The sequence below is a fragment of the Phascolarctos cinereus genome, unplaced genomic scaffold, assembly GCF_003287225.1.
Source record: "Phascolarctos cinereus isolate Bilbo 61053 unplaced genomic scaffold, phaCin_HiC Scaffold_5;HRSCAF=322, whole genome shotgun sequence".
Classification (NCBI taxonomy): Eukaryota; Metazoa; Chordata; class Mammalia; order Diprotodontia; family Phascolarctidae; genus Phascolarctos; species Phascolarctos cinereus.
In genome coordinates, this window is record NW_027555958.1 from 26,912,598 (window position 1) to 26,938,651 (window position 26,054).

General features: G+C 44.8%; 1 protein-coding gene across 1 annotated transcript in view; it reads right to left on the reverse strand.

The window, feature by feature from the left end:
* Nucleotides 1–26,054, reverse strand: part of LOC110222093 (S-adenosyl-L-methionine-dependent tRNA 4-demethylwyosine synthase TYW1) — a 244,141-nt gene that overhangs the window by 144,729 nt on the left and 73,358 nt on the right. Inside the window, 2 exon segments of the mRNA XM_078154729.1 lie at nt 6,043–6,152; nt 25,244–25,362. Of these exon segments, the coding sequence (XP_078010855.1) occupies nt 6,043–6,152; nt 25,244–25,362 (229 nt within the window).

Here is a 26,054-nt window from a genome sequence, read left to right on the forward strand (position 1 = left end):
GCTAACTGCATGTCTGGGGTAAAAGGCTCACTGCCCCAGGTAAGCACAAGGGAGACTCCCTCTCTGTTTAAGGAACCAAAAAGGCTAGTCATCACAGCCCTCCTTAAGGGGAGGGGATGTGTATCCTTGCTCCCTCGCATGGCACTTTCTAGATAGTAGGTTTAATCAGCATTTTCCCAATTAAATGGAGGAAGAGCAGATGATACAATGGAGTAACTTACTCAGTAAGGCTGTGAAACTCCATTTCCTTGTGAATCCCTAAAAATCAATGAGAGACAATCACCTGTCTCCAGTAATGCCTGGGGCAGAGTGGTGCCTAGATACAAGAAAATGAGCCAAATCACCAATATGCGAAAAGATCAGCGAGGGTTCTGAGTGTCCTTTAAGGATGCAAGGCCACCTTTAGCAGGAATGAAATGGCATCATCCTTCTTTGGAATGCATCAGCTTTTCGCTACCTTTCTAGAAGAGCTTTAGCTCCTTACAAATAATTTATTTCATTTTACACTTCTCGGGGTTTTTCCTTTCGTTCTGTGGTACTTCCATCACAAGATTTACAGTGATTAGCATAGCAATAAGACCGACTTTCCAAAAATGCTGCTCTGTTTTAGGTCAGAGAAAATGTAAAAGTATTAAATAAATAGCCATCTTAGGCCTCAAAAGTGAGAATTAAGTTTTGAAGATGTAAATGACCTGCCCTGCTACAATTCCATTTTTTTTTCTCCCCTGGTCCAAGCAGAAGACTAGCAGAGCCCTGGCAGGTGGATAAATATGAGCTCATTCCAAAGAGACTCTCTATTCTAGCCAATGGTAATGTTGCCCAGTAGGCCTTCTCAAGGCACTATCACTTTTCCTCGAGTCCACCAGGGAATCGTAGAAACTGCTCTGTCTCCTACATGGGAATTACTCAGGAAAAGGATCCATTTTCTGTTCAGATTTCTGGCATGCAAGCAGCAGGGGCAGATGAATTTTTAGAAGCCATCCCTTCTCCACGCTCATGCTACCCTAAGCTTTCCTGGATCCACAATTCCCTCCTATAAGTACTGAAGCTCAGCCCTTGCTCTCACAAAAGATAACAAATACTTAAAAAGTATTTTTAAGAAACTTATGATTCATTTATGCACTCATTTGATTTCACCAAAGATTTTACCTTTATGGAGCTGCAGCTGCATGAAAACAATATTATGGAAATTCAGACACTCAGTTCTTAATAAATCTTAGCCTGGTTTCCCATTAGAACCTTGATGCTTGGAGGTTGTGGAGACAGAAGGCCTGAACCTTAGACTCAGGCTATGGAATGTTAACCAAGCAGAAGCCATTCCCCTCTCCTGTAAAATGGGGGTAATACCATTTTCTCTGCCCAGCTCACAAAGCTGGTGCAGCAAAGCCCTTTGCATACTTTAAGAAGGACCATACGTGTCTGAGTGACTATTATGAGAAGCAAGTACAACCCAAATTTCTCTCCTTCACCCCTGTATCTAGGCAGCACTGAACCAGTCTGGGGACTGCATGGACTTCCATCCTGTTCTTACACGTATTCAAGGAGAAAGTATTCTCTCTTGCCACCCCCTTCCCAGATGTTCTCCAATAAGCCATAGAGGTAGGCACCCCCCACACACACACAGACAGACACCACACCTGGAACTCCCTGAAGCCAATTCTATTACTGGTAAAGACTCTGGGGACCCAGAGGAGAGGACTTTAGAGGAGTCACTTGGTCCAGGGAGATCCTCCCCCAGATCTCCAACACCAGCTGATACCCTCTAAGTGCCTTGTCAGAAAATCTAATTCTCTTTCCAAGCATTCGGCAAAGAGGAACGCTCTCCAAGTATGAAATTATCATGACTCAGCATTTGCCAATTTCCTAAATTACTGTTCAGGAGAGAAGATGTATGTTTTACTTTGAAAGGGCTTACATAGGATCATTTTTTGTTATCAACTAACCAAGTCTACCAAAAACAATGGTCCAACACCAAAAGACTGGTTATCTATCAAAGCTGTATAGAAGAGAAAGACTGAGAGATTGGCATTGCCACTGCTCCATTCAAAGGAGAAACTGAGAGCTCCGGCCAAATGAGGGCATCAAATACGTGAGGAAAGGCCTCAAGTTCAACACATTAACAGTATTTTACTAGCAGCAAATAAGTTCGGAAACACCTAAGACCACGAGCTCCTCCAGGGCAGAGACTGTCTTCTGCCTTACTTTGTACCCCTCCACTTAATGCATCATGCCTGACACACAGAAGGCACTTACTAAATGCTTGTTGACTTGGCACCAAAAAAATTTCAGCAGAATCCATTCCTCCCTAGACACAGGTCGGCCAAATCTAGCCCACCACCTGTTCTCACAGTAGGCTGCGAAGAATGGTTTTACATGCATAAATACAATAAAACTTTATTCAAACATGCAAAAACCATTCTTAGCTCACGGCTATACAAAAACAGGCTGCAGTATGTGGGCCATAGGAAATACCCAAGAAAACCAGAATCATTCACCACCTGCCCAGCTTAAGTAGCTGCTCAAACTGTATGTGAAAGAGAGAGATAGAGGGGTGGGGAAAGGAGGAGAGGGGAGGGGGAGGTAAAGGAAAAAGGAGAGAGGGGGGAAAGAGAGAAAACAGAAAGACAGAGAGAGAGAGAGAGAGAGAGAGAGAGAGAGAGAGAGAGAGAGAGAGAGAGTGAGCACCCACATGCATTTATTATTCACCCACATGTGCCAATCACCATGCTAAGTGACAGGGATACAGATTCAGGTAAACAAGACAGTCCCTTCCCTCCAGGACCTTACACAGTAGTGAGGGAAGACAAAAGACAAAGAAGAATGGAAAGGGGGCAGGGAAGAGTTCATCCAGAGTGGGGGAGGGAAGGCCTGATTCATAGTAGGCACTTAATAAAACTTGACTTGATGGGATAGTCGGAAGCATGTAGGAGACCCGGAACCAAGCTGGCCTGGGAGGCCCGAAGGAGCTCCAGGAGCAGAGCCCATTCTAAGGGAGGGAGGGAGATGCCGGTCTCAGTGGAATGCAGTTAATGCAAAACCTCATAAAAATGAGAACAAGGTTGACAGAGAAAAAGCAGAGGCCTATGAAACAGCTTCCCATAAAATCAAAATGCAATTAATTAAACAGAACGAATGTGTTTTCCTTCCAAAAGGGGCCTGGTCTTCAAAGATTCAAATCCACTCAGTGTACCGGAATCAGGCAAGGCCAAAAAGCAGGTTCCAATCACTCAGCAAGGCCACTCATGCCACCCTCCCCCCCCCATGGCTTATGAGCGCCACCAAAAGTCTCCTTGGGAAATTTATAAGGATTGGAGTCTTGAGGGCTCACACTATTGGGGCCTGAGTCAGGCTCCATCTATCAACGCTTTTCTTTTGGGGAGACGGGAAGAGAAGAACCAGGCGTGGAGGGGAGACCACAGATTAGATGGGAAAATAACAGAGAACATTTCTAAAACCCAAATCACATTTCAGCTCCTGACCTGAGGCTAGAAAAGTGCTTTTTAAGAGTGTTCCATTTTGTTTCCTCTTTCTAGTGCTTTCTCCTATTGGTTCTAATTCTTCCTTACAACGTCAGTAATGGGAAAATATGTTTAGTAGGAATATATATATGTATAGCATATATTAGATTGCATGGCATCTTGGGGAGGGAGGCGAAGAAAAATGTAAAACTCTAAAGCTTATGGAAATGATTGTTGATAAATCAAAATAAATTAATAAAAAAATTTTTTTAAAAAAAAAGAATGCTCCACCCCTCTCCAAGTCCATCTGGGTTAACCTAAACAATGGACCCCTCATTTTCACAATCCTCTGGTAAAATGGGCTAATATGTCATGACAAAAGATCACTTCAATAAAACACTTTATATTTGTCTAGCACGTCAACCTTTCTGAAATGTTTTCACACAAGCATCTCACTCACTGACAATTTGGGGGTCCTTAAATCATCAGATTCCAAAGGCACCCAGACAGAACATGGGGCATGGCCACTGCAGCCCTCCCCAGAGCGAGGCTCTTCCAAAGGAAGCCATGCAGGGGGTGGGTTTCAAAGATGCAGACCAGGGGCAGGGGAAACACACTGAAAGGACTCCCAGAAGCTGACAGGGAATGGGGTAACTGACCCCTAAGGAAGGCCCAAGCACCAGCATGAACTCTGCATGCAGAGCCCCACCAAATGGGGTACTCAAGGTCAGAGATGGCATAGTAGAGTCAATCAAATTAAAACTGGCCCAGTAACCCTGGCCCTGAGAAACGCCTGACTGCGATGTGCAGAGCTGTTAATGCCGTAGACCAGGGGTGAGGAGCCAGAGGCCCTCTAGGTCCTCAAGTGCAGCCCTCCGACCGAATCCAAACTTCACAGAGCAAATCCCCTTCATAAAAGAATTTGTCCTGTAAAACTTGGACTCAATCAAAAGGCCGCACCCAAGGACCTAGAGGGCCACAGGTTCCTCAAGCCTTCCTAGGCCAAAGCTCCCTGCCGAACCCTTCTACTCTCCCTCACACCCAATCACATCTGCTCCGTCCCTTTCATGTACTATCCCATCCCACACTGCCCCATCCTTCCAGTGAGTACTCCAGCACCTCCATTCAAATACTAACAAACTCTCCCACGTATCAGACCTGCCCAGTCCTCAAAAAAAATCACTCTGTGTGTATTTTGTATCTAATTTTCTATGTACTTACTTATTACTTCCCAATGGTAGAATGGAACCCCTTGAAGGGAGGGCCTATAGTCCCTGGCACAGGGGTAACACATAGTAAGTGCTTAATCTATGCCCATTTTCTTGCTGTCTGAATTCAGACAGGTGACTCAGACATATTTCGATAAAAACAGGAATGACCAATCACAGTGTGAAGACTGGCTTTGTGCAGGTGACCAATGCCAGCCAATGTATCACTGCTATGATAACTGGAGGGCCCTAACGGTTTTTCAGGACGTCAGATTTTATTTGCAAGATTAGTAAGACAAGGGACGGCTAGGTGGCGCAGTGGATAGAGCACTGGCCCTGGAGTCAGGAGGACCTGAATTCAAATGTGACCTCAGACACTTGACATTAGCTGTGTGACCCTGGACAAGTCACTTAACCCCGACCACTTCGCCAAAAAAAAAAAAAGACTGGTAAGACACAAAGCCCTTTACACTCTCCACTGCAGTACCAAATCAGCTTGATGATTTTTACAAAAGAGGTCAGCTCTGAGCTAAACATTATCTGGAAACAAACCCCACACTGTCCTGCTGGCGCTGTCCTGTCTCACAGGCCCCACGTTCAAGCAGCCACACTTGGCTCAACCCAAGGAATAATCGGAAGCAAAGACCTTGTTCGGCTCCTCTGACCAGCCTGGGATCTCATTGCGCACTCAGCTTTATCAGACTCCCTGATCCAATTCTACCTACACGGGTCTTCTTCTCCAGTCTCCTCTACGCCCCAATAAAAAACAAGATGGGGGGGCAGCTAGGCGGCACAGTGGATAGAGCACCGGCCCTGGAGTCAGGAGGACCTGAGTTCAAATCCAGCCTCAGACATATAACACTTACTAGCTGTGTGACCCTGGGCAAGTCACTTAACCCCACTGCCTAGCCAACGACAAAAAAAGACAAGATGAATAAAGTGTGGAATTCAAATTCTGTTGTTAAATGAATTGCTGCAGCAGCCCCCTGACTCACTCCACCCATCCCCAAAATCGCATCCGCTCATAAAGGCCTGTCAGCTCAGGATGTTCAACAGGTCTGTGCCCTGGGAAAAACCTGACCCAAAAAAGAGGTCCCCGGGTAACTGGGGAGCTGTGGAAGAAAACCTAATCAAAGGCAAGAAGCCCCTGAGGCCCAGAGGCAAGAAGCTGTTTCACTTTAATGATTCATCTTTTTTAAAGTCAGGAAGTGAAAGCCACACTAATGAAAGAAAATGGCCAAGAGTCCTGGGGGGTGGGGGTCGGGATTCTTACTTTCCCGCCCAAACATTTAACAAAGGAAAGACAATTCAGACCCAGGCGCTCACTCCCTCCGCAGACAGACTAGAGGGAGGTCCGACTGCTGGGAGGCCAATACCTTTAAACTGCTTGATCATGTTCTGGTGATTTTCAACGGCCTCTTGTAAGATCATGTCAGGCTGATCCATCTTCCATCTCCACTCTGTACCCACGGGATTGGTGTGGTGCCTGCAGAGAGAGGACGCAGAACTCTTAAAGGTTCCCTCTACATTTAGCAAGACGATGGTCAGTCCTCCAAATATGGCAAATTCCCCCAAATCACAAGGGTCTCTCCCAAAGACTTGTAACTGGTGAGCTCGGCTGGCTACAACCAATGTTTAATAAAATAGTATTTACCAAGTTCTCGGAGTCCATCACAAACCTGTGGACCTGCCAGGAGGCAGCAGGGGGAAGATTCCCAGCACTAGGGTCCCGCAAGCCAAGCAGCCCGATGCCCAAAATGAACTTCCGGCCTCAGACGCTTTCTAGTCTTTCCCTGCCTAACCTTTCTCTGGCTCAGTTTCCTCGCCTGTAAAATGGGGCTCAGAACAACACCTCCCATATTGGCCTGCTGTGAGGATCGAGCGAAATAACACGTGGAAAAGCACTTTATAGACCCTGAAGCGCCACAGAAATTCTAGCCTCCTAATGGTCATTAAGCGAGTCACCTGCCCAGCACGCTGTCTCCACCCACACCACACACCCCCATCCCTCTTTGCATCACCAGGGTTAGCACCATCTCCATGCCCCACTTTCAAGTCCAAACCTGGTGCTGTCCAGTAAAAAAGCCCAGGATATCGTACCCGGGAAAGGGAGGCTCACGACATTTATGAGCGGATGGCGTGGCCAAAGGCTACTTCTCTATCTGCTCTTGAGAACAGGAGGTGGCGGCTGCCAGAATTAAGGGGTCAGTGCAAATTCAGCCCAAATACCAGGAAAACAATCCAAAGAAAGCATCCGCTTGATGAGTCACCACTCGTCAGCAAGAGCCGGTATACACTCGGTCCAACATATGGCTCGCCTCTCAAAGTCAGTCAAATCACTGATTTTTAGATCAGAAGGAACCTTAGTCATCTGGGCCCGGCTCCTCTGCCTCATTATTGAGCAGAAGGAGGCTATGGCCCACTGGCGAGTTCCTCCTGAGCCTCCATTCCCCTCCAAGCCCACTGCTCCTGGCTTGCAGACCTCCAAACCTGACCAGCTCATCCTGGAACTTTCCATAGTGCCTGGAGCTTCCTTGCCCAGGTCGGTACAGCTAACCACCATGTAAACTCCTCAATCTGGAAGCCCCTCGGCAATGCCGGCCCCATCTCCCACCGGCGAGTTCCTTCTGTGGCCTCCATTTTGTGGAGGGACCCACGGAGGCTTCTATTCCCCTCCCCTCTGAGCCCTACTCCTAGCTTCAAAACTTTCAAACCATTCCCCACTGTTCAGCTCCCTTCTGTGTACTGTCCTCCCCCAACAGAACGGAGGCTCTCAGAAGGGAAGGTCTGCCGTTCTTCCTGCTCACACGTGCATTAGCACGGTGCCTGGCACACAGAAAGTGCTTGATAAATGCTCATTTCCTTCTTTCCCAGAGACATTAATGTTACTACAAAGGTAGCAAGTAGGAGAGCTCGGATCTGAACCCAGGGCCCTAAAGCAGGGGTGGGGAACCCGCGGCCTCGAGGCCATGTGTGGCCCTCTAGAACCTTAAAAGCAGCCTTTTGAATGAATCCAAAATTTAACCTGTAAAATTTAGACTCAGTCAAAAGGCCACACTTAAGGATCCAGAAGGTTCCCCACCCTGCCCTAGACCATGCTGCCCCTCAAGGTTATCTGGACTCACAAGCTTCCTGGATTACCTTCTTATCACTACTACTGTTGTTATATCATTCTTCTGCTTCTGCTTCTTCTTCTTCCTGCTGTTATTAGTTTCACCAAAGAGCTATAGGTTAGAAAATCAAATCAACAGCCCTAGTGATGGAGTTAATACGACCACATTAAACCACTTGCCATTTACAGCAAAGACATTCAAACTTGGGCAAGGCCAGAAATTGGATGTCATTATCCCACTAGCTCATATTAGCCTTTTCATCTAATCTTGACATTTTCTGGAGTTAATTAAAGATATCTATCAGCCACCTGGTTCCCAAAGACACTTTACAGGAACAGACTGCCACAAGGCTATGCAAAGGGGTAGAGGCACCAAGGCCTATGAATGAGCTCCTGCTTTTCAGGACCAGTCTTCTTAAAGAGGGAGACAAAGGAGAGGGAAAAAAAACAGCCCGAACCAATCTTTTCTGCTATGACCTTTTAGGTTAGAACATAAAAAATGTGAGCAGAAGGAAAGCAGTACCTCACACATCAATGGCTCAAGGGGAAAAATGTCTAATTAAAAAAGGGACAGATGAATATAAAACATAAAAAGTTTTAATTACATATCAAAATTGCCTGGTACAAAATACAAACCAAAAAATCAATGCAGGTGGAAAAAGAAAAGGAACAGCTAATTGGGCAAAAAAATATATATATATATCCACAGCAAATATCTGCTGAAGGTCCAATAGTCAAGACATGGGAAACTGATACCAATATGTAAAAACAAGAGCCATTCCCCACCAGAGATGAGGTCAAAGGACTGAAGAAAATATTTTCAAAAGAAAATGGCAAATAATCAATAACCATATGAAAGAATATTCCAAATCACCTATAATAAGAACAATATAAATCTTTTAATTACCTCCTACACAGCAGACTAGAAAAAACTGAATAAGGCAAATAGGTGTGTTGGGGACAGGGGGAAAGCACACTAATCCACTAGTGATGGCATTATAAATGGTTTAGCCATTCTGGAAAACAATCTAAAATTTTACCCAAAAGGTACTAGACTGTACATACCCTTGGTCTCAGAGGTATTACTTGGAGGCATATACTGCCAGGAGGTGAAAAACAGAGGGAAAAGACCCAAGTACACAAAAATATTGATAGCAGAACTTCTGTAGTAGCAAAGAACTGAAAGGAAAATTGAAGAGGAGGAGAAAGAAAAGGAATAAAAGGAGGAAAAGGAAAGAAGGAAGGAAGGAGAGAAAAAGGAAGAGAAGGAGAAGCTAGACTGAGAAGCAGGCAGGATAGCTGCATTTTGCTCCAAAGCCTATGGAATCCCAAATGACAGGAAGTAGGGGCTTCCACCCTGGCCCTCAGCTGCCACCTTCCCAAGAGCACCAAGTGAGGGTCTGAAAGGAAGACCACTCACGAACCCCCTGCAATGAAGTTCAAGTAAACAGAAGAGACACAACCTGGGCATCGTGGATTGCTAGCACTGCCATAGTCCCTGGCTTCAAGGCCACAGACTCGGCTCATCCTTTTTCTTGGGGTTATTAGAAAAACTAGCATCATCATCATCAAGAAAGTATAACTACAAAGTATCAGAATCTGCCTTAAGGAGGAGGAATGAAAAAGATCAAATGAATTTTTTCTGGCCAATAATCCACACCCTCTACCTGCTGATCTAGGAACCATAGCCACTCTGTAAAGCTGGATGCCCAAAGAAAATTAAAGTTCACGGAGAGCCTCCAATCCCTTTTCTGCCTATTCAGACAGTTCACGCATCAATGAGCCCCGGATCCGTGGGTCACGATGGCCAGAGATGTCATTACCGAGCGGGCGACCAGCCCAGGATGACGCTTCCCCAGCAGCGTTTCACTCACCCTCTCGGACGCTGTGACTGGGTCTCAGAAGGACCCCACGACACCCTGGCTTTCTTCTACCATCAGGCCTAGCTGAAACAACCCCCGATGGTGCTCCTCCTTTACCATTTGAGAACAAGTCTTGCACCTGTTCTACACAACAGCCCTTCAAATACCTGAAGAAAGCTCAAATGTTCCCCCTTCAGTCTTCTCCGGGACACACATTCCCATTTTCTCCACAGAGCCTTCTCCTAAGTCACAGACTCTGGGTCCTTCACTATTCTGGACTTTCTACATCTTATCAATTTTCCTTCTAAACTGGGGCATCCAACATTGAGCAGAATCCTCCAAATGTGATCTGCCCGGGACAAAATGGAGAGAGACTGTCACTGCCTTGTCCCTGGAAAAATGTGTCTTCTAAAGCGGACAATGATTACATTCGCTTTTCTGGATGCCCTCATTCTCTGCTGACTCTCACTGGTCTTGCAATCCTTTAACCACAGGATCTTTTGCAATCAAACAGCAGCCTAACTGTGTAATCTTCCCCATCTTGCACTGGTAAATTTGATTCTAGCCTGGCACAATGTAAAGAGCACTGTCTCCAGAATCAAAGGACATGGGTTCAAATCCTGCATCTCACCTCAAGCAAGTCACTTGTCCCCCCCTGGGCCTTAGTTTCCTCATCTGTAAAATGTAGGGTTGGGCAAGACAGCCTTTGAGGTCCCTAAGTCTTACGTCTTCTTATCATTCACTGCTGACTTATTCGACTCAACCCAATGCCCTTCAGGGATGGGGAACCTGTAGCCTCGAGGCCACACGGGGCCCTCCAGGTCCCCGAGTGCGGCCCTCTGACTGAATCCAAACTTCACAGAACAAAAGGGGGGGCCACATCCAAGTCACAGACAAAATGGTCCCCAAGATAAGGCCTGAGAAAGCGCAGGAGGATGCTGTCCTGAAGAACTCCTTCCCAGCTGACATCGATCCATCCATGGTGACCGTCTGAGTGTGGACTTGGAACCAGTTCTGAATCCTTCTGACTGTACGATGCTTAGTCCATATTTCCCCATCCTTCAATCAACAACCAGCAAGCGTGGAACACTAGGGGATTCAACGTAAAAGAGAAAACGGCCCCTGCCCTCAAAGAGCTTACATTCTATGGGCGAGACAACCTGTACATACACAGGCACACACAACCTCTCTACAGAGGGAATGGAAAATAATACAGGAGGCAAGACACTAGCAGCTGGTGGATCCAGGGAAGGCCTTCTGCAGAGGGGACATTTGAGCTAAGTCTCAAAGGAATCCAGGGATCCTACATGAATTAGGGAGAGCACTGCAGACATAGGGGACAGTCAGTACAAAGGTATGAGACAGGAGAGAAGAGCCCTGGGGGGAGGAAGAGTAAGTGGGCCAGTATGGCTGGACCACATAATATGTGAAAAGGAATTATGGGTAAGACTAAATAGATAGGAAGGAGCCATCTGGTGAAGAGTCTTTAAAAGTCAATCAGATTTTAGTTGTAATAGGAAGCCAGAAGAATTTACTGAGTCAGGGGATAGGTGTGATATGGTCAGACCTAGGATGTAGGAAAAGCACTGTGGCAGTGATGTGGAGGATGGACTGGAGTGGGGAGAGACTTGGGGTAGTGAGACAAATGAAGGGGCTATTTTGATGGAGCCAAGATGGCAGAATAGCAGGATTCTTACACACATCCAAGTTCTACCACACAATTCCTTTATAGAGATTTACAAAATGCAACAGACTGAAATCTGATCAGAAATCCAGGAAAAAAAAAATCAGTGAGTCACTTTTCCAACCAGATCAGCACGGGGAAAAAGACAGAGATGTCTCTGACACTAAGGACCGGGTTTACCCAGACAAGAGAAGGTCCCAGATCCAGCAAAGTGGGGCAGAAAGAGGGGACACCTGGCAGCTCTCTTGCTCATGAACCAGTTCCAGAGCCAAGGTGGAGGAGGAGGAGACCTGTACCCATGGGTGGCTTTTCAGAGTAAGGAGCCATTGCTCATCCTAGGTTAAGAAACAACCAAGTTCAAAAGCAAGCAGCTGTGCAGTAGCGACCCTAGAAGTATATGGTCTTGGCACAAGCCTTCAGTCTAGGATGAAGCCTCCAGCTGAATAATCAAGGCAGGAATCCCCCACCAAATGGGGGCCTGCCCCTCCATCACTCTGAACCAGCCTGGCTGTCCAGCTAGCTGGTAGCAGACAAGTCCAGCAGCAGTCTACTCAAACTCCAAATAAGGCAAATACCACAAGTGCTGCTCAGACCCAAATCCTGATCCAGAACTTACAAAGCTCAGACCAAGAAGGCAGAAATTAGACTTTATCCTGGTTCGGGCCACTTTGGGAGCACTGAAAGCCTGTAGGTCCACAGTCGGAGATGTTCTTTAGAGCCTGGAATAACTCAACACTGAATTCCCAAGAAAGCAGCAGGACCCAAACACACCCTCCAGAAGCACACATAGTCCTGCCCTAACACCAAGTCTGAAATCAAGAAATAGGCTGGAAGAGTGAGCAAACAAATAAACAACCAAAAAAAAAACCTCACCATAAAAATGCTATTATGGTAATTATGGATACTCAACATATAAACCCAGAAGAAGAGAATGACTCCAAAATACCTACAAGCAAAGCCTCAGAGAAAAACACAGATTAGGTATAACTTCAGTTAGAATTCCTGGAAGAGATGAAGCAAGGGATTTAAAAAAAAAACACCTAAAAATATTTGCATAATTAAAATGAAAGTACTATAGGAAAAAAATGGGAAAGAAATGAAAGCTACAGAGGAAAGAATCGGAAAGGGAAGTAACAGTTTGATACGAGATATATAAAACTTTACCCAAGCTCTAAACTCCCTGAAAATTAGAATGGACCAAGTAGAAGCTAATGACTCCATGAGGCACTAAATATTAAAATTAATCCAAAAAATGAAAAGAAAAAAAAAATGCAAAGGGTCTCAAAGCAAAAACAATTCACCTAGAAATGAGATCTAACAGAAGCAATTTTAAAATCACTGAAAAACCTGAAAGCCATGACCAAAAAAAGAACCTAGACATCATATTTCAAAAATCTGTAAAAAAAAAAAAAACCCAAAAACTGCCCAAGCTCTTGGAACCAGAGAACAAAGTGGAAATAGAAAGAACCCACTAGTCACTTCCTGAAAGAAAACCCGAAATGAAAACTCCCAGGAATATCGAAATGCAGAGCTTCCAGGTCAAAGAAAAAATACTACAAGAAGACAGAAAGAAAGAATTCAAGTACTAAGGAGTCACAGTCAGTATTCTACATGATTTCGCAGCTACCACTATCAAGGAATTTGGAATATGATATGCCTGAAGACAAAGGTATACACTTAAAACCAAGAAGAATTTAACTAACATAACTGAATGTAATCCTACAGGGGGAAAATGGACCTTCAATGAAATAAAGGATTTCTAAGTATTCCTGATGAAAAGACCAGAGCTGCAAAGAAACTTTGAAGTGCAAACAAAGGAGTCAAGAGAAACTGTAAAAAGGTAAACGTGAGCAAAACAATTAAAAGATATTAAGCAAGGATAAGTAGTTTACATTCTAATATGAGATGATATATATGTCCTCTCAGATCACCATCAGGAGTCATAGAGTGAATCTAATTAGACAGATGCCTGGAGTGATTCTGTTGTGTTTTGACGACCTTAAAAGAAAATATGGAAAGGGAAGGGAAGAAAAACACACTAGAGGGGGAAAGGAGAGAGGAAGGATGAGGAAAATTATCTCACATTGTCAGAGTTCAGAAGTAGAGGTCTATTACAAACAAGGAGGAATGGGTCAGGGGACAGGTGACACTTGAACCTCACTCACAGGTACAAAAATGCATTTTGCTCAACAGGAAAACAAGAAGAAAAGAAGAGAAGGGAGGGAGAGTAAGTCAAGGGAAGGACCAGTCCTAAACAAAACAAATTCTAACTAAACACGTACAAAAATAGTTACCACAACTCTTTCTGCAGTGGCAAAGACTTGGAAACTTAGGGGTACCTATCAACTGGGGGAATAGCTGAACATGTTATGGTGTACCAATGTGATGGAATATTATTATGCTGTAAGAAGTGATAAGGGAAAGTGTTTCAGAGAACCTGGGAGGACTTGTATGAACAGCTGCAGTGTGAAGTGAGCAGAACCAAAAGAATAGTTTCTACAGTAACAACAATATTGTAAAGACAAACAACTTTGAAAGACTTAAGAACTCTGATCAGTGCAATGCCCTACCCCAATTCTAGGGGACTTGTGACGAAACACACAACACACTCCTCCAGAGAGGTGACAGAATGAGACCTGGGGGTTTTTAGACAAGGCCAATACAGAAATGAACCTCACATCTTTTAATAGAGGCTTTGTTTTTCTTTCTTTGTCAATGGGGATGGGGAGGAAGGAGACAGATTTTCATTGATTAAGAAGAATGTAATCTTTTAAAAGAAAAAAAGAGGCTATTCCAACAGTCCGAGTAAAGAGGTGTTAAGGGACTGAACCAGGAGGTGGCTAAGTGGAAAGAAATGGAATGTATGTGAGATATGCTATACAGAAAGACATTACAAAATGTGGCAACTAATTAGATATGTGGGATTTAATACCAAAGTTGAGAATCAGATGACTAGAAAGATGATAGTGATCAGGGCAATTACAAGTTCTGAAGAAGGGTGGTTGGGGGGGGGGGGCAGGGAGAGATAATGACTTGTTTTAGACATGTTGAGTTTAAGATGGCTACAATATACCCAGTTGGAAATGTCCAATAGGCCATCTGTGATGGAGCTCTGAGGCAGATTTGGACTGGATATATAGATCAGGGAATCATCTGCAGAAAGGTGATAAATGGGGGCAGCTAGGTGGTGCAGTGGATAAAGCACTGGCCCTGAAGTCAGGAGGACCTGAGTTCAAATCCAGTCTCAGACCAAACACTTGACACGTCCTAGCTGTGTGACCCTGGGCAAGTCACTTAACCCCAATTGCCTAAAAAAAAAAGTCGATAAATGAACCCACGGGAACCAATGATTCACCAAGTGAGATAACATAAAGCAAAAAGAAGAGAGGGACTAGGACTGAGCCTTGGAGAATACCTACAGTTTGTGGGCATGATGCAGATGAAGATCCAGGAAAGGACAGCGAGGAGGCGCCATCAGAGAGACAGGGGAAATAAGAGGGAGCAGTGAAAAGAAAACCCAGAGAGGAAAAGGGGGCAACCGACAATGTCAAATGCTACAGACAGGCCAAGAAGGACAAGGCCTGAGACAAAGCCATTAGAACTGGCAATTAAGAAATCACTGATAACTTTGGAAAGAGCAGCTTCCATTGGACGATGAGGCTGGAGGCCAGACTGCAGAGTCAAGAGAAGAGGGTGAGAAAAGGAGTAGAATCACGGGCTTCCTTCAGGGCTTAGTTAAAAGCACCACCTTCCAAGTGAAACCATTCCTAATCTCTCCACTTGCTAGTGCCCTCCCTCCTCCATCAGAACATAAACTCACTTTTTCTTTCTCCCTCCAGTGCCCAGCTCAAGGTAGGTACTTAATAAATGCTTGTTGACTGACTGACTGTTTGCATCAGAGATCTGTAAGAGCCCTTGGAGGTCACTGACTCCAATCTAGTCATTTAACAGATAAGGAAACTGAGGCCCAAAGAGATCAAGTGACTTACCAAGGGTCACCGAACCAGTAAATACCTTAGAGAAAATTCGAACCCAGGTCTTCCTGATGCTAAGTGGGATCTCTAGCCACCATGTCATGTTGCTTTTCAGCATACACACCTTTCCAAAGTTTGCCTGTATAGTGAGGAAAACTGGCAGAGAAAAAACCAAATTTGGACTTTCGTTCACTATCGACCTCCATGTTCCCTCAGCTGTCACCTTTTAAAATATTCTACTTCTGTCATCACTCCACCTGTCAAAAAAAATTACTTGTTTAATTGCTAAGAGGAAGAGGAAAGCTGATTTTCACAGTGGTGGGAGTTGATTTCCCATTTATCAAAGACACATTTCCTAACTCTTCTGCTTCTTTTCCAACTGACTTTGTAACCCCTCACTAACATCACCTAGGTAAAAGGTGATTTTGAACAGTTTTTTCAAGATTTCTGGATTTGGGGGGAGCTGCGACCACATTACCTCCTTCTAACTTACATTACTAACAACATACTTTTTTTTTTTGTAAGAAAGAACTTGCAGATTCCAAACACGTCCAGGGAACTCAAATGTCCCATTTCTCTGAACAAACAGGGATGAAAATCTGATGAAAAATAGCAGCTGGATGTAATAGGGATTCCTGAGATTGCTCTAGGCCTCCCTTAACAAATCAATGTGTTCTACAACTGGATCCCATCTATATTCCCATCAGAAATAAACCTCTACTTACCAACAGCACAGTACGCCTTTAAAAATGAATCAGGCCATTCCCCACAGAATGCAGATGTTGCAGGGGGACCATCGGGATGTGAGATTACAGGACACAGGACTTGGCTGCCTTGACTAAGTGCCACAAGCCTTATCAAGTGAAAGAACGGGGGGGTCAGACTGTAAGACTTGGAGGTCAAATGAATTTACGGCAAAACTTAACCAAGGAAGGCATTATTTTTATCTCTGAAATAAATTCCAACTCAAATCAATGACAATACGAGTAGAGGAGAAAACGGCATCACCAGAGAAAAATCTATCACAGACTTCACTTTAACTATTGTATGAGGGGAAAGGAGAAACAGAGACAGAGACAAAGAGACAGTGAGACAGAGACGTGTTTTGTCTTCTATACATAACCACGCACTGAAAATTAACAATCTCCCCGACTCCACTGGCAAACCATCTCGACAGATGTCTCTCCCGTCACCAAAAGATGATGGTGAAACACGAACAGGGCTGGTGAAAGAACTGCAGGAGAAGATCAAATGCCCCTTTTCGATGAGAGATCAGAAAGCAGAGCGAAACAAAAGGTCCAGACCCCCCCACAGGACAGCAATGCCACAATGTGATATTCTTCCTGAGGGGCATGAAGGACCACCGAGAGACCTCTTTCTCAACCAAACTATCAACATGGGCCGCAGAAGACTTCTCAGAACTAAGGGAGCGTTTAGCTTTCCCTGAAGAAGCAGCAGCACCCACTCTTGCTTCGAGACAAGCAAGCCAATTGTTGGCCACAGTATTATTTCCTTTGGAAAAATAAACCACTCAAATTTTGTGGCAAGAACTTTTGTCTGATTCATTTGGGGAATACTTCCTTCTGACTGGCTTAACTGCTAACTCAAAAGTACAGAAAAGCATCCAGCAATTTAAATCGCATTGGACTGACTGATGTCTCCACACGGGTATACTTTCAACCTGATCACCAGCCTTTACTTCACTGGATTTTAGCTCTTCTGCCAGAATATAACATTAAATCAGGTTTTGCTTGAATGTGAACTACCCAGAATGTCAGGACAGCTGAATTCTACACGACCTCCAACCAATTTCAGGATCACTTCTCAATCTCTACTTGGCCAATTGCGTTTAAAAAAAAAAAAGCTACACATATACCCTAAATGAAAGACTAACAGAGGCCAATGCTAAGGCTAAGGTAACGGTGTCAACTTGCATGTCACCCAGGAAAGAAATCGAGCCCATCTGAAAGAAGACCTTGGTATAACCAAAACACACGGTAATCAACAACAAAAAAACAGAGCCTTCAGCAATGGGATAGTCAACTGTAGCCAACGATACTCAAACACTGCAGACTGTAAGGACTGACCCAAACATGGTCCACGTCTCTCCTCTCCCCTCTCCCAAGTGTCTTCCATCTTGCCCCTCCCTATGCTGCTAATGCTCTACCTTTCAAAGCAAACCACAAAAGGATAAGTCTGGTGTCCCCATGTTCTGCCCTGTCCTGGAGGGGATGTACAACCGTACGTACCTCCCACTTCCCTCCCACCCCCAGTTTTCCACTTCTTTCTCTGAGAAATGTAATCAAATCACAACTACCACTGTCTCTGCAAAGAGTGTTCTACTCATCATCTTTGTGATTTCCTCCATAACTACCTTTCCTAGCCACTGTTCCCTCAGTTCCTTAAGCAAAGGAAAAGTAAGGGAAGGGGAGGGGAAGGCAGGAAATAGAAGAGAGGGGAAAAGAGAAGAAAGAGGCAGGAAAGGAGGGAAGGAAGAAGAGAGGGAAGAAGGGAGAGAGGGAGGGTAGAAGGAAGAAGGAAAGAGAAGGAAGGAAGGAAGGACCCTTATAACATCAAATTCTAAAATTAGTTGATATAAAGCCCATTTGGTGGAGGGAAAAAAATCTTTCCAATAAATTTCTCTGACAAAAGTCTAATTTCAAAGATATACAGAGAACTGATTCAAATGTATAAAAATAGGAGCCATTCTCCAATTGAAAAATGGTCAAAGGATGTGAACAGTTTTCAGAGAAAAAAATTCAAGGTATCAACAGCATATGAAAAATGTTCTAAATCACTAATAATTAGAGAGATGCACATTAAAACAATTCTGATGGGTCACTTTACATCCATTAGATTGGCAAAGTCAATTTTTTAAAAAATGACAATTGCTGGTGGGGCTATGGAAAAACAGGTACATTAATACACTACTGGTAGAACTGTGAACTAGTTTATATATTCTGAAAAGGAATTTGGCACTATGCCCAAATAGTTACTAAACTATGAATATCCCTTGGCATAGTGATACTAATACTAGGTCTATACACCTAAAGAGATCAAAGAATGAGGGAAAGGACTCATATGCACAAAAATATTGTAGTAGTCACTTTTGTGGTGGCAAAGAATTGGAACCTGAATGGTTATCCATCAATCTACTAAACAAACTATGGTACGTGGATGTGACAGACTACTATGGCATTGCAAGACATGATGATGGGGAGGGCGTCAGAGAAATCGGGGAAGACATGTACAAACTGACACAGAGTGAAGTGAGAAAGACCACCATCACAACATATACTTATAAACTTATAAAACAACAGCACTGTAAGGACAACTTTGAAAGACTTAGGAATGTTTATCAACACAATGACCATCACTGACTTCAGAGGAGTCAGAGCAGAACATGCTGCTGGCCTCCTGACAAAGATGATAGACTCAATGCAGACTGAGACGTCTATCTTTTTGGATACGGCCGAGGCAGAAATGTGTTTTGCTTGACTTTACATGTTCATAATGGCGGGGGGAGATGTTGCTTTTCCTTTTCACCTGAGGGTAGGCAGAGGTAGAAGGGAGAAAAGGCAGATTTGTACTGAAAGAAAATTTAATTTGAAAAAATAAAGCCCATAAACAGGGGCGAGTTACTTTGACGCACCTGTGACCTCACTAAGGTGACTCCCCACCCCCAACGGTAAAGACTGTGACCCACTCCCACATCTTCCCGTCTTGTCCAAGTCTCTCCAAATGGAGGGGTGGGGGAGATCATCCACAAGAGCGTCCTGAGCACTATCACCCTATATATTTCTTTTGTTTTGGGGAAGGGGGGCGTCTAGGCAATGGGGTTAAGTGACTCGCCCAGGGTCACACAGCTAGTGAGTGTTATGTGTCTGAGGCCAGATTTGAACTCAGGTCCTCCTGAATCCAGGGCCAGTGCTCTATCCACTGAGCCACCTAGCTGCCCCTTATATATTTCTTAAGGTTGCACAAATACCCCACCTCATTTTCTATTGCTGAATTTCTCAAATGACTTCTGTGATATTTTACCACCCAATGCTTAAGTACATCTACCCACCCACATCTGCTCCATAAGCTTCTCCAGGGCCCTTGATGCTATCTGTACACCAAGTCTATGGGGCCTCATGACTCAAAGGCAGACAACATGGTGGGAATAATATTAAAAGCATGGACTTTTGCTTCAAGGAAAAGCTTGCAATCTTTAAAAGCATTGGGCATTTCAATTCTGAAAGGCAAGTATACCTGCTTTCTTCCTCCTCTTCAATTCGGGGCCTGGCTCACTGACTGTGTGGAATGTCTGTCCAAGATCTCTGTCATGATGGACCAACTCCGTAGGTCTTCCACTCAGATGCACAGCATTGGCAGGACCAATGGCATTATTTCAGGCACAAAGTTGTACCCATGTGGACAGTAAGGCTGAACTCTTTCCAGTGACTCCGGATCTCATTAATGAGCCTGCAGCCCTGCTGCAGGGCTTGACAGGATCAGCAAAATGTCTTCTAGAAATGGGAGCATCTTGAAAGTCTTGCCTTCCACGAGAAATCTCTCTTCCATCTGTACTCTGCTCTAGACGTGCTCGAAGAGGATGGTAAGCCCCTCAGGCAAGCACCATCCCCATTTTATCACTTCCAATTAATGACCGAAGTACAATCAGAGTTACCTCTGTCATTACATGATTCACGTAATCTGGTATGAGTTTCCATATGCACAAGGGGCAGCTCACTGGGAGCTCTCTGCTCTAGGCAAACACTTCTGTTTTTATAATACAATCAAAAACACGATGCATAGTGGCATTTTGTACTTTCCGCACTGGCAAGTGCCCGCCAAGCTGGCTTCGGAACTTCTAACAAGGAGGCCCTCACAGGACGTGTGGCTTATTCCAAAACATTGGCGTAGGGGTCAGTAGTTACTACTGCACCTCAGGCCATCGCCAGTCATCTTGACTTCTGTCTTGCCACTAGACTCTGGAAGAGAGAGTGAGACTGATGACTTTGCACAGCTCTGTCTCACCGAAATCCAATTCATGCAGGAGTCAAGACATCACCTCATGTCATCACAGGCCATCTTCCAAGACGACCTCCAGGTGGTGCAGAGAACGGAGCACTGGGCCTGGAGTCAGGGTGTTCAATCCGGCCTCAGACACTGGCTAGCTGTGTGACCCTGCGCAAGCCACCTCAGCCTGTGTGCCTCAGTTTCCTCATCTGTCAAATGGGCTGGAGAAGGAAATGGCCAACCGCTTCAGGACCTTTGCCAAGAAAACCCCAAATGGGGTCACGGAGAGTCAGACACGGCTGAAACGACTCAACGACAACAACAAATTCAGGGGTGTCCTCGTGGTGCTTCCCTGGGAGTTAAACTGAACAACCGAGGAGGTCACTTCCAACTCCCTGAGTCTGTGACGGCTCAGTGCAGGTGCCATTTTCTACCAGAGGTCTGTCCTTGTTTTCCCCATAGTTAGTGCTTATTACTCCTCTGAAATTAATTTGTGAAACATTGTAGATTTGTGAATTTGTAAAATATTGTGAAATTATTAAGGTGATGCAGCGGATACAGCACCAGGCCCAGAGTCAAGAAGACCTGCGTGAAAATCCACACCAGCCTGATGAAACAAACTGTCAGCACTGAAAAACTAACACTGGATAAAACACTGATACTGACACAGAGTCAACACTACCATTTCCCAAAAATTTTAATTGCCAAGCTGTTCCTAGGATAGCAAACTGTCCAAGCCCTCCCGGCGTGGGGAGTCCTCCCAGAGCTTGAACTCCCCTGGCATGGCTTTCAAAAACCAAGAGCCAAAAGCAAACCACATGAAAGAGACATTCACAAATTCACATGGAAGCATCTTTTTTTTTAACGTTCTACTGTCTACATAGAAATATTTTCTCTTTTAGTCTTTAAATATGAAATTTTTTTAATTTAAAAAAAGCATTTAAGACTTACGGCCAGCCTACCTCCCTCCCCTCTCCTTGCCCCCAACTAAGCTGAGGCAGGCAGGCAATGCAGGCAAGAAGTATCAAGCATTTACTCTGTGCCACGTACAGTGCGAAGCCTTGGGAATACAAATAAAAGCAAAAGGAAAAGACAGGCCCTGCCCTCAAAGAGCTTATATTCTGAAAGGAGAGACAACATATAAAAAGGAGCTGACGAATAGGAATGTGTAGAAAAGGTACCCACACAAGGGTCTGATAGCAAAGTCCAGAAAGCCAGAAGCACAGCTGCCTCATTCAAAGAGTGGCCAGGCTGGCCTCATCCCCAAAACTGAGCCCCCCAGAAGGAACTCAACAGGAGAAGGGGGGCCAGCATGGCAGAGGAATGTTCTAGGGCAAGAAGGGACTAAACACTGAGGGAAGCTCTGGGCCAGAGGTAGGGAATGTGGCCCTCTAGGTCCTCAAGTGCGGCCCTTTGACAATCCATGTAAGTTTGGATTCAAAGGGCCACACTTGAGGACCCAGAGGGCCACATGTGGCCTCGAGGCCACAGGTTCTCCACCCTGCTCTAGGCACTAAAACTCTGAGGACTTTGTGAAGACTTTAAAGATAAATTTAGAGGGGGCAGCTAGGTGGCGCAGTGAATAGACCTCCGGCCTTGGAGTCAGGAGGACCTGAGTTCAAATTCAGCCTCAGACACTTAACACTTACTAGCTGTGTGACCCTGGGCAAGTCACTTAACCCTGACCACCTCACCAAAAAGCAAAAAAATTAAAAATAAAATAAAAATAAATTTAGAGTATCTCTCTAAACAGGAGAAAAGAAAAAGTTTATGAAAGCTATTAAACAATGTTTTACTAAGATTCTTCTGATACGTTTGCTATAATATCCTCAAATGGAACAGATGGTAAACTAATTTTAAAAGTTAATATATTAATATTTCTTTACCAGCAGGCTCGGTCGATGAAAGCTACATTTAGTCGTGTCTTCCTGCAAGCTCCTTAAGTTAATGAATTTGTGAAGTTTTTGCTATTTGCTTCCTTTTTTTCTTTACTGTGAGTGAATTTGGTACTCATAATTTAGTGCAGGATGGAACATGGCTGGCTCAAGACAGGTAGTATGTGTAGGACATAAGTTTTCCCCACAGAGGCCTGTTAATTCATTTCTAATCTTGAAATGCAAAGCATCAGCTCCCCAAGGTCGGGGCCTCAAGAAGAAACTGCCCATCCTGTCCAGCAAATTTAGAATGAAAAACGATGAGCATTAGGCTAGAAATGCCTAGTGATTTCCTATTCAGGCCTAACCAGGACATAATTCAAATGCCCACAAGGTCCCACAGCTAACTCCATCCAACCACCTTAAACAAAAGAGTGTCCCATTCCTGTGCACATATTTTTGCTTCTTAATTCTTTTAATTGTGTTGAATACGATCTATCGGTAAAGGGAATATTAAATGTTCTAGTGAAGCCAATTTTCATTTTAACCACGATGATAAATAAACTAGAATGGTGATATTACAGACAATCAGAAAAATTACTTGCTTTGTAGGAAGTCAGTTGCAAATTGAGAAATCAGCTTTCTAGCATTTACCAAAATTAAAGCAATAGAATTTATGAATATTATTACAAAGGAACTAGAGCTAGCAGAGTCCCAAGTAATGCAGAAAGAGGATTATTGGGTACAAAAGAAGAAGGGCCTCCTCAGGAGCTTAGGCAATCTTTTCATTTGCAAATTCCCAATTTCATGAATTGCTTACATCCAACCCCACACAAGACAGAACAGGAACAAGTTGAAAAGCAGCGTGCTCTAGAATAATTTTTTCCAACAAATTTGTAACACCTAAAAGGACCCTTTCAGCATGAGAATTTCCTCATTCGAGACCCCAAAGCACGGAGAGCTCTTTTCCGAAGCGGGGAGATTGTCTCTGAGAGACTAGCAGCAACTGAAGAAGCCTGGGCAAGTCCTTTCCTAAACAGGGGGGAGGAAAAGCTCCACTGCACACAGCAGGGGAAGGCTCCTTGGGGGAGGGGGTCCCCAAACATACAATTTCAATTTTATGAGGGCTTCTACAAGTTTTTTTAAAATTCTTCTGAAATACCTTCTGTAGTTATGCTTTTCCAATTTCACAATGGAAAATTTTGGAAACTTAAGATCACAGTATTTAGATTTAGAGGGAACCTTAAAAATCGAGCCATAATTGAGTGAAGGAAGGAGTGAAGGAAAGAAGAAAAAGGAAGGGGGAAAGGGGGAAGGGGGAAGTGGGGAAGGAGCACGCTAATACATTGTTGGTGAAGCTATGAACTGGTCTAACCAATTCTGGGAATCATGACCACAGGATCACAGACTTCAGGATGGGAAGGGCCTAAGAGGTCATCTATTCCAACCACTTCATTAGACCAATGATGAATGAGGCCTAGAGATATCGAGTGACTTGCCCGGGTCACAAAGGGAAGAAGTAGGAGAGATGAGATTCTACCTCAAATCCTCTGGCTCCAAATCTAGCATCTTCCACTCTACCTTTCTGCCCCTAACTGGGATTTCACCACCAAAGTGACTCGAGTGTTCAGAGCCTCTGGCCCAGCCATCCCACTCCTCAGCATGGGTAGTCAAGGAGGGACAAGAGAGAGACAAAATATTCAAAGCAGCACCAAAAAAAGCAAACAAGACGAGTCCCCACCATTTGGGGGAGGGCTTAACCACACTGGCCGCATCATCAGAAACAATTAACGTGAGCAATTCAAAGAAGTGGGGGAGGAGCTGGATAAAGGGACATCGTGAAGAAAGCAGAGCTAAGAGAACAGTGAGGCCTAAGATATGGTAAAAGACAACATCAACCGCAATTACTGTATTGAGGGATCTGCATCCTGGCCAACTGCTCTTCCTCCCGATAGAGGGGAGAGACTACAGACAACAAGGCGGGTCCAACACCATCAGGTGCAGTTTTGGCATTAGGTGGTTTTATTTGAAGGGTGTTTCTTTCTTGGGTACCAGGAAAGCTTTCGGGGAATGGAGGAAGATAAGGAAAACTGACGGTTTAAAACAAAAGACAGCCATGTAAATTATGTCTTAAAAAACCCTATCAGGCAGATGAGGAAGGTATTAGTGTCCCTATTTGACAGATGGGGACATTGAGAAACAGCGTGGGGAAGTCACTTTGCCCTGCTTACATGGAGCCACATTTCAAACACAGGAGCTCAGAATTGGAGGAGGCCCAAAAGTTCAGCTGGTCTAATCCTCCACCTGCCAGGGGCCTTCCAGCCCCTGGGTGCCCTTTTCCAGTGAGGGGAAGCTCACTATTTTGTAAGGCAGCCTATTCCCTCTCTGTGCAGCTCGAAGTCATTAGAAAGTTCTTCCTTATCCAGAGCTAGAACCTGCCTCCCTCTGACTTCCACCCACCCATCTCCCTCAGTACCCTCATTTCCTCTCACCTGGACTATTTAACAGCCTCCTACTCTTCCCCACCTTTTGTCTCTTCCTGTCAAAATGATCTCCGTGTCGCTGCCCTGCTCTGAAAACCTCCCATGCCCGTCAATGGCTCTGGGTCAGAGCCTAGCATTCCTGCCCTCCACAACCTGCCTCCATCATTATTCCACACTGCACTCCTTCCTGTCAAACCGGCCTTGATTCCACCCCCACCATCCCCCCCCCCCCATTAGCCGCTCCCAGGCCTGGCATGCTGTCCCCTCCTCAGCTCTGCTCCATCTTCCTCCCACTCTCCGCTCAGGGGTCAAGTGCTCCAGCCCCCCCAGGGCTCTTTCCCTCCTCAGGTTACCAGGATTGGATTTAGCAAACACTCAGTAAGGGCCTGCACTCAGGGAAAGCATCGGGTGAGGCACTATAATCTGCTTGTCCCAAACACACAGCCCCCTCCTGATCTTCAGGTTCCCGGATGCGCTGACTTTAGGCTGAAGCACTTCAGTAACAAGCAGAAGGCGGTCTTTAGGACAATGGGCCTCGAGCTTGCCCCACGTCACTCCCGCACTCATCCTCAGAGAACCCTCACCTCCAGCAGAAGACACACTTGTTGGCACATGCCAGGCTTGGGGTGGTCTCCATGCAACGATGGCTTTCGATGCCGTAGAAAGTGTGTTTGTAGCAGCCTCCTCTGCCCCGAAGCATTGACTGTGAGAAACCAGAACCATAGGCAGGTTAATTTGCATACACTACTCAAGGGCTTGAAATTATGACGTCCATTATCTGAAAAAAAAGTCTTTCTCCCCAAGAGGAGAGGAGGAAGACAGCACCAAGGGACCCTGTTTATTCAATCCAATGCAATGACCCTGGGGTTCACTAATGCTAAGAGATCTGCAACAAAGGGCCTAAGGTCCTCTGATTTTCATTTTTAATATCTTTTGTGTTTCCATTTCCTTCCCAAGATCCCTCTTCTTCCCCCCAGCCAAGGAGCCATCTCTTGCAACACAGACTAAAAGGGGGGGGGGGAGTTCAACAAAACCCACCAACACTTCAACAGTGTCAGACAGTAGGTGCAGCATTCCACATCCTTGGTCCACCCACCTCTTTAAAGAAGGGAAGAGAAGGGATGTTTTGATTTTCCAATCCATCCATGATCTGACTGAAGAAGCCACATTAATACAGGCAACTGTGAATAATGCAGGCTAACCTTGCTTATCCAGAATATTCCAGAGCAGACTTCTCAGTTGACCCAAGAGTGTAACAAAACAAACATTTATGCTTTCATGTCAACAGCACACAATCCATGATTGCCCCTTGCTGAAATAAAAATAATCTGTAGTCTTAACCACCACAACACACTAGTCTTTTGTCTAAAGTAATTGGATTCCCCACATGCTCTC